Source organism: Primulina tabacum, chromosome 15 (genome assembly GCF_025594145.1).
Source record: "Primulina tabacum isolate GXHZ01 chromosome 15, ASM2559414v2, whole genome shotgun sequence".
NCBI lineage: Eukaryota > Viridiplantae > Streptophyta > Magnoliopsida > Lamiales > Gesneriaceae > Primulina > Primulina tabacum.
Window position 1 is genome coordinate 17,753,711 of NC_134564.1, and position 9,182 is coordinate 17,762,892.

General features: G+C 36.2%; 1 protein-coding gene across 2 annotated transcripts; it reads left to right on the plus strand.

The window, feature by feature from the left end:
* The first annotated feature begins 4,346 nt into the window (after positions 1–4,346).
* LOC142526609 (RNA polymerase sigma factor sigB-like) lies at positions 4,347–8,528 on the plus strand. 2 transcript variants are annotated; one of them, XM_075631110.1, is made up of 7 exons: positions 4,347–4,734; positions 5,770–6,020; positions 6,098–6,679; positions 6,976–7,206; positions 7,311–7,451; positions 7,543–7,743; positions 8,124–8,528. In XM_075631110.1, exons 1-7 carry the CDS (start codon positions 4,659–4,661, stop codon positions 8,403–8,405), a joined length of 1,764 nt encoding a protein of 587 aa, XP_075487225.1. In that variant the 5' UTR covers positions 4,347–4,658; the 3' UTR covers positions 8,406–8,528. The 2 variants fall into 2 exon arrangements, with proteins under 2 accessions (XP_075487225.1, XP_075487226.1); XM_075631111.1 differs by having other exon boundaries at positions 6,104–6,679.
* Positions 8,529–9,182: the final 654 nt, after the last annotated feature.

Here is a 9,182-nt window from a genome sequence, read left to right on the forward strand (position 1 = left end):
CGAGGACGAAATTCAATTTAAGGAGGGTAGATTGTAACGCCCCGAAAATTTAAAGGTCCACGCGAACCACATGCGCAAATTATTAAATTCATTGTGTATATTAATCAAATTTTTTAATTGTATGGATTAATTTTGTTGTGCATATTTGCATGTTTAAAATATATTTTTTCTACATTATTGCATTAAAATGTAATTTTTAAAGGAATATTCAAGTGACGATCGAGGAACGGGGACCGAGGGCTGAAAATGTAAAATGTTTTTATTAAATAATTATTTTTAATTATTTAAAGGGTGATCGATGCTTTTAGTATTTTTGAAAATAAGGGGGTTTTGAGGTGATTTTATACGCCGGGACGTAAATTTTATCGATGTTGATTTTTCAACTAAAATACGAGCTTTTTGGCAACCCGGCTAATAAATTCACATATTTATTTAAAAACAAAAACTTTGTTAAAACTTTATTTAAATCCTAGTTAGACTAATTGGCCTAATTTAATGGCTTAATAGGCCTAAGGCCTAGTTAGTAAACAATTTAGTATTTAAAGTATTAATTAGTCAAAAAAAAAACCCTATACTTTGCACACAACCTCACGGCCACCCTATTTTTAAAATTGAAAAAACTCTCCCCACCCCTCTCTCAAACCTCACGGCACACACACTCACAATTTGGCAAGGATTTTCGAAGGGTGCAAGCAAGAACAAGCCAAGGTTCGCGTCCCGTTCTTCGTCGTCAACGGTTTTTCGTGCGTATTTAACGCAAAGGCACGCCATATTTCTTTCTTTTCTCATCTTTCACACCATAGTAATTATTTAAAATTGTTTTGCATGAAAAAAAAGGCACACACCTTATTATTTTCGCACAAGCATCTTAGGTGGTTTTTAAAACATGTAATTTGATCCATAAATCATGAAATTCATGTACCCAAGGGGCTGCCATGATTAGGAACTAATATGGGTTGGTTTTACACAAGTTTAAGGGCCTAGAATCATGCATAATATGCTGCGCACACACAATAACAGAAGATGAAACCGTAGGAAGAAACAAAGAGGGGAACCGTGGGTTTTGGGTGCATGTTGTGGTTCTTGGATGCGGTCACTATGCATGGGGCTTATGGGTTCGACCAGGTCTTGAGGAGGGCTCGTGCTGGACGTGAGTCAGGGTTAGGAAGGGTCCTAGCATGGCTTGGACCCTTTGCACGCAACATTGGAGGAGTCCCGCGTAGCATGGACTCCTCGCGCGAGGGGTGAGTTTGACAGCAGCCAAGGGGGCTCGCTGCTGGGGCTAGGTGGCTCAGGGTAGGTCCATCAGAGTCCTAGGAGGATGGGAAAGGGACGGACCAGGGTCTGGGTTGGTTTGGTTCAGGCAGGGTCGAGCAGAATGAGAGAAGCGTGAGGGTACTCCATAGCGCGCAGGTTGTGCTTCTGGTTCAGGAGGCTTGTGCGCTGGTCCAGGGGCTTGGGCTGGTCTGGGCAGGGGCTAGGCGTGGTCCAGGGAAGGTTAGGGATAGGTGGGCTCGGTGGTGGCTCGGCTGGGAGAGTCCTAGTTGGGTTAGGAGTCCTAAACTTGCAAGGAAGCACACTCACACACACGTACAGAACATGGGTCGAGTTCCACGAGATTTTTGTTCGGGCCAAGGCTGGTTTTACGAGCTGGGCTTGATCAGTCCCTAGGTGGGTTGGCTAGGTTTTGGTTCAAGGTGGCTCGGGCGTGGCTCGAGTAAATTGGGAGATGGCTCGGTGTGTTCGTCGATGTATCAAAAACGAAAATTAAAAGGCTAAAATTTGAGCCATGGGTCCACGGGTGTGGCTCATGACATGGAAGGGTAGAATAAATCTTAAAAATGTTGTGTTTAAAATTTGGGATCAAAATAACGAGTTTTGGATTTATTCGGGATTTAATCGCCGCACGAAACGCTAATTAAGGAGTTAATGGAAATGCCTAGTTTTAGGCTTTATAAAATTATGAAAAATTAGGTTTAAGCTTAAATAATTATTATAAGTCTAAGTTTTAACTTTGGGAATTTTATATTAAGGTTTGGTTTAATTCGGGATTAAAACGCATTAATACGTTACATTTAAAGATTAATTTAAAAGTCCTTGATTTAAGCTAAATAAAAATATGAGAAAATTCATGTAAGCTTAAATAATTATTTGTGACATGATAGAGTCAATGAAATTAAGATAATATCAAAAACGTGAAATTTTAAATCCAGGGGTAAAACGGTTTTTTTACACCTAAAAATTAGTAAACGTCATGGCAGTGTCCTGAATGCTGTTTTATATGTTAATATGATTATTTTCAATGATTATGGATGTTTATATGTTCATATGTCAATTTTAAATGTTTATAGATTTTTAAGATAATATGTTTGATGTTTTATGATTTAATATGCTAAAACGTTTATTTTAAATATTTATGATTTAAATGTTTATTTTAAACGTTTACGATGTTAAAATATTTATATTAAAATGTTCAACGATGTTTATGATTTTTAATATGTTAAGTTATGATTTTTAAATGTCTATGATTTTTATGATTTAAATATGAACATTTAAAATGCATGTTGCATGCTTGGTTTCAAAATAAAAATGATATTATATGCATGTGTTTTATTAAGTGATGATAACATGTTGAAGGACGTGAAGGGATTGTGACTACTACATGTTGGATATATCGTGAGGGTTATGGTCCCAGTGGGAGCCCGACGATCGTGTTTCCGTTGATACGAATACGATGATATGATTGGAGATGTCGTGAGGGGAGAAGACCCCAGAGGGAGCCCATTTATGGGAAAAAGCCCCAGAGGGAGCCCCGACGATCGTATTTCCAATGACATGATATGTTAATACGTAGGCCAAGGCCCAGTTGACCGGTGAGAGTGTTGCTGGTGTCCCCGCCGCCCAGTACTGTGGTTTTTTTAGATGGATCCATCGCCCAATACGTTTAAGAATACGAGTCACAATCACGATCTGAATTCAACAAACACGAATATGAACATGAATATAAATATGATGATATGAATGTGTTGATATGAATATGGATACGAATATGAATATGTTTATGTTTATATGAAAATGTTTATGCATAAGATTATGAAAATGTTTTTATTTAAAGGTTTTATGCATCATGAAAATGTTTACGAAAATATTTATGTTTATGCATCTTCATGAAAACGATATTTTAAGTACAAGTATTTTTCACTGTTATATGTTAACTGTATTACGTATTACTCGTTATCAAGAATATGACGTGTTGAGTCTTTAGACTCACTAGGTGTGATTGATGCAGGTGATATTGATTATGAATATGATAATGGAGGTCTTGATGGTTGACTTGACTGGACTGAAGGTGCACATAACCCGAGGACCGTCGCTAGTTTTTCGCACTAGTTATTATTTATGATTTTATGTAATGTTAAAGATATTTTTACGTCTTTTATTTATGTTATGAGATATTTTTGAAAGGTTATAGTATGGACTATACTTTTCAAATAATGTTTTTAGGTTGGTAAAATGTTTGATGATTTTATGCTTTAAAATACTTTCCTTTGGATTTTTAAACGACAGTTGGATGTTTATTTTTAAAATGATATCAAAAATATTTTATAGTTCGGCCGATGCTAAGCGAGATTTTTTTAAAAAAATCTAGCACGTTTTAAGAAAACGAATAGCTGACGTTTCAATTATGTTTTGAGATGTTTGGTAAGTTTCGGATCTAAATTTAGAGGTTCAGGGGTAAAATGGGCATTTGGGTTTCTATGGGCAAAATGGTCGGTCATCTTGCACCCGAGTTGTATTTTAGTCCTGGCAAAGCCCTGAGTACAAATTTATCATTTTTATATGTTTATGCATCATGTATATGATTTTTTATGTAATTATGAAAAATACGTTGCACGCTTGGTTTTAAGGTAAATTTACGTATATGCATGTTTTTATTAACTGACGAACATGATGACACATTTTGAAAGATGATAGTTGGTTGTGAGTAAAACGATAATATGAGATATTATGAGCTGAGGGAAATATAGAGAACCTTAAAATTTCATGTTGATAACGTGTAAAAAATAAAAATTTATGGTAAAAAATAAAATTTCAAACTCACAAAATATATTAAATTACATATTTTATAAATTTTTCTCCTTCCAATTTATATATTTATCACAAATTGAGAGACTTATTTATAGAATTTTTTTAAAAATAATTCAAAAATAATTACCTCATAACATACATACGCTAATTTTCAATCTTTCTAAATCTTATTCGCAACAAAATGTACATTTTTTTAGTTAAAAGGCCCAACAAAGATATTTTGTTTTAAAAAAAGCCCATAAAAGCCTGCATTTACCTCTCACTTGCTGTTCCCCTCTCATCCTCACTTCTTCACAGTCCAAATTGCAAAACTCTTATCCTCTCGTTTATCGCTTTCATCCCCTCCCAAACAAATATTTTCAGCCTTCTCAAGCTTATCTCTAACCCATATAATCCTCCGTTTTCATTACCAGTAAGTATCACCCTCTGCTGACTGATAAACTGCCCGAGAATCAGCTTTTCCATTGAAAAAGTGGAAGCGAATAATTTAATATTAACTGGTTGTGTTTTGTGTAATGTGGGGCATACTTGAGCTTGTATGTGTGCGTAAATGATTTTATAGGAGAAGGATGTCTTGTCTGTTGCCGCAGTTCAAGTGCTCACCTGATACTTTTGCTGTTAAATTCAAATCTCTGGGCCATCCTTGTAAGTTATCTGTGATTTTTTTTTTGATAAAGATTCATTCTTGAAGTTCATCTTTATGCATTATTTGAACTGGGAAAGTATTGTTTTGTGGGTTATGGAAAAGTTGATTTTTTTTTAAAAAAGTTGATTCTTAGTTACTCTGTCTTGCGTTGGTGGACCTGGAGTTTAGTTTAGGAGGTTGGATGTTTAAAGAACTTATGAGTTAAATTGTAAATTTAATTTTTTTTCCCATCCCACCATAAATCTAGTTTAGTAATTGAAGGAAAATTTGATTTTTGATTGTGCTAAAATTTGGCTTTGATGTAGCTGGTGTTTGGAAACTATTTGCATTCTTTTAGTCGTCCAATTATGATGTCATTACTTTTGAGAATTATGGAGGATTTTGAGTATTCGTGTTTCTTTTGTTGTGTAGCATTGATTCTCTGAACCACACAACTGTGGGAAGTGATTCTTTTGTCCACTTCTTTTCTTGAGCTTTTGCATTCCTAGAAGTGAGAATACTACCGATTCTGTAGTTCACAGCCGATCCTATACAGCCAAACAGTATACTTAACGATTTCTACAGAATAAAATTCAGTGCCACAAGGCATCGATTTGGTTCTGGATGATATCCTATCCCCCATGCCTTAATATGGCCTGTAACTGAAATTTTTAGGGTGTAAAGACCATCTGAAGTTTGTAGTTAAAACTGCCTTTTGAATCAGTTCTTGAACTTGATCTCAAAAGAACTTACAATTTACATCAGTTCGGCCTGCTTAGTGCTAATGTATGCTATAAAACTGGGCCATTTATCAATGAAGGGGTGATGCTTGATTTTCGATTTTTAAGCTGTGGACGAAACTTAATTTCAACTGCATGTGTTTAATACTTGTTGAATTGTCAATAGTTTTCTATATTCCCAGCTTTACCAACCTATGGCTCATGCACCTCCCACACACAGAAATTAGTCTTAGTGCATATCCATACCAAGGGAATTCTTGATGCTAATGGTGTGCAGGATTGTGGATCTTATTTTGATAATCTATTTAAATGCAGTAAAGGGTAGAGACTCTATTATTTTCCGGACACAGTGTGTCCTTTTGTCTGCCATTTCAACACCAACCGCGACAGCAACAACTTCAGTGCTCGAGTTGCCAAAACTAGAGTTACCATTGTTAGAACCTATTCATAATCCAGCTTCTTCTTCAACCACAGTACTCGACTTACCTTCATTTGATACTCATCCAATTTCTAGTGCCGAAAACAAACCATGGCCGTATATGGGAACAGTGGGTCATATTCCAAAGGTAACATGGAAATGCATTAGTATTTAGTTCTTCTCAGAGAAATTTGTATGACTTATTCAACTTCGAGTTTGATGTAGATGCAGGTAAATCTTGAAGCGACTTTAGCTGCAGAAAATCTACTTACAAATGAAGAGGCTGTTGTAGCTGCTGCTGCATCTGAAGCACTTGCTTTGGCCAGGGCAGCACTCAAGGTTGCAAAAGATGCAGCCATGATGGTCAGCCATGAAAAATCCACCAATACGAGCATCTTACATCAAGTTGAGGAGAGTCAACCTGTTAATATTACCGAAAGAGTTGGCGTCATGGAGTCTAAGGTTACTAAAATTAGTACGAGTGAAACACACACAGTCGCTTATTTTACAGGATCAGAAGAAGAGGAGCCAAGTTGTGAAGAACTTGAATTTCTCAAGGCACAACTCTCCAAGAGTATAGCCGTGAGATCAAAACGTCAAATGGAGCGGAAAGAAAAAAGAATTAGAGCAGCAGAGAAGGCATCAACGAATGTTGTATCTGTTAAGTCCAGTTCGTCAAGCCGGAAAAAGCGCTCTTCTTTGCAGGACATAGAATATTCAGATCCATTGCGTTACTTTAGAGGGACCACCAGTTCTTCAAAGCTCCTCACTGTATCTGAAGAACAGATGTTGTCAAAAGGGATACAGGTAATTCTGGGGATATACAATTTTTTCCGCCAATGTTTTTGTTTTCTCAGTCTTAATCATTGCTTATTATGTGAGATGGTCCACTTCTTCCTCACCCTGCCCCCCAACCCAACCAAATGTATTATCGAAAAGCTTTGAATCTTTGACAATTCCTTTTTACTTTTAATATTTTTACTTTGTTAGAACTTCTTTAGGACTTGTAAGTGGCACATATGGACCGCAAATCCCGAAGTATTCACCTCTGTACTTATTTGTTTTGTTTTCCTTGAATATCCATTCATCTACCATTAATGCAGGAGCTGCTGAAATTTGAAAGGCTTAAGGAGGAGCTTGTAAAACGTTATGGCAGTGAGCCTACAGTTGCTCAATGGGCTGCTGCAGCCGGTGTTGATCAGAAGACATTGAGGGAACGAATGAATCATGGTATTCTTTGCAAAGATAAAATGATTAAAAGTAACATAAGACTTGTTATCTCCATTGCTAAAAATTATCAAGGAGCTGGGATGAATCTTCAAGATTTGGTTCAGGTATTACTTTTTAACTATTATCAAACTTAAAGTGTACCATGTGATACTCGGTGAAATTGTGGTTCATTCTGATATTTCTTGCGACACCATGTTCGCATCAATAGGAGGGATGTCGAGGCCTTTTAAGAGGTTCGGAAAAATTTGATGCTTCAAAAGGTTTCAAGTTCTCCACGTATGCCCACTGGTGGATAAAGCAAGCAGTTCGAAAGTCTCTTTCTGACCAATCGAGGACTATTAGATTACCGGTAATAATCCTTAATTAAATCTAATATCGAGACCTTTGACTTTTTGCGTGCATATGTAACAATCTAATTTTGCTCTTTGTCGGAACGGCAGTTCCACATGGTTGATGCAACTTACAGGGTGAAAGAGGCGAAAAAGCAGTTATATTCTGAAAATGGTAGACACCCGAACAATGAAGAAGTTGCTCAAGCAACTGGGCTCTCAATGAAGCGACTTCATGCGGTCTTATTAACCCCAAAACCTCCAAGGTCCCTTGATCAGAAAGTTGGGATTAACCAAGACCTCAAACCATCGGTATGTACTATATGAATTCCCTTTTCTATACCCCCTATCTACTATGTATTTATTATGGTTTCTATGGATTAATGGATACTTCTATTGGTAGCCATCTAACACGAGTTAAAGCCTTTAAGACAAAATGGTTTCTAACATAAAATCATGGCGAGAAAGTCGTGAGTTCAAAACCCATCATGCGGAAACCACATATGTTTCACCAAGGTGGTATCCCCAATGCGATATTAATTCCGAAGCTATGTCCCCAGTCTATGGTGCAATGGGAGGAGGCATGTTAAAGTTTATAACAATTGTTACTCCACCTCCTATGAATTTGAAATTCTGGGAGAACAGTTTCTGAACTGCAACACCACCACCATAAAATTTCATTAATTTGTCAGGAAATGATTGCTGATCCCGAAGCAGAAACTTCAGAGGATTTGCTAATCAAACAGTTGATGCGAGAGGACTTGGCAAAGGTATTAGACACTCTGAATCCAAGGGAAAAACAGGTGATTAAAATGAGATTTGGCCTTGTGGATGGTAGAATGAAAACATTGCAAGAAATTGGCGAACTTATGGGAGTAAGCAGAGAAAGGATACGGCAGATAGAATCATGTGGATTCCGAAAGTTGAAGAACAAGAAGAGGATCAAGTATTTGCAGCAATATGTTATGCCATGAGTACTTGCATTCAACAAAGTTATAACATTTATTGAGGCTCATTTCTTGTGCAAATGTCATATTTTTGTATCATTAGCATAAGATTTTCACTAATGAAAAGAAATCATCACTTATTTGTTTAAATTAGAGATTCATATATGATCTATAGTTTTTTGGATAGTAATATTAGTTATTAAAGAAGGATGGTTTGAGTTAGAAATGTGAGAGTTGAAAATGAGCTTTGGTTAGCAGTATGTTCTTAAGTAATTACTGAAAAAGTTTAACAAAGAAAGTATGAGAACATATTTTATAACATAATAAAAAATGGAACAAGCATTTAAAATTTAAAATTTAAAAATGAAAAACATCATCCGTAGATATCTTGTTGTCTGCATAGCATACAAATTTAAAATGTTGGCGTTTAGGTATTGTTTCTCCCGAAACTTGCGGGACGTGTCAGGCACGTGATCGTGTCAAATATGGAATGATCCGACTTCTTTATCAAACTTTGTGTGTCCTGATTCGACCGTTAGTTCTAATTCTCTCGGTATGGCTTCAAAGCGTAAATTGAGAAATAAAATGAAATTGTAGAGAAAATCCATGAACATCAAATTTAATTACGTTGTTATGAACATAAACGACATTTTTTACAAGAAAGTTGGAGGAATATTCCAAAATCTAAAGAAACTGGAATGCCAGAAATTAAACATATACAGATAAACTATTTGAGAGGAATTGAAAAAGCTTTGTTGCTGCTTTTGTTGGATGTTTTGTTGTGTCTTTTTTGATTCTTCTTCT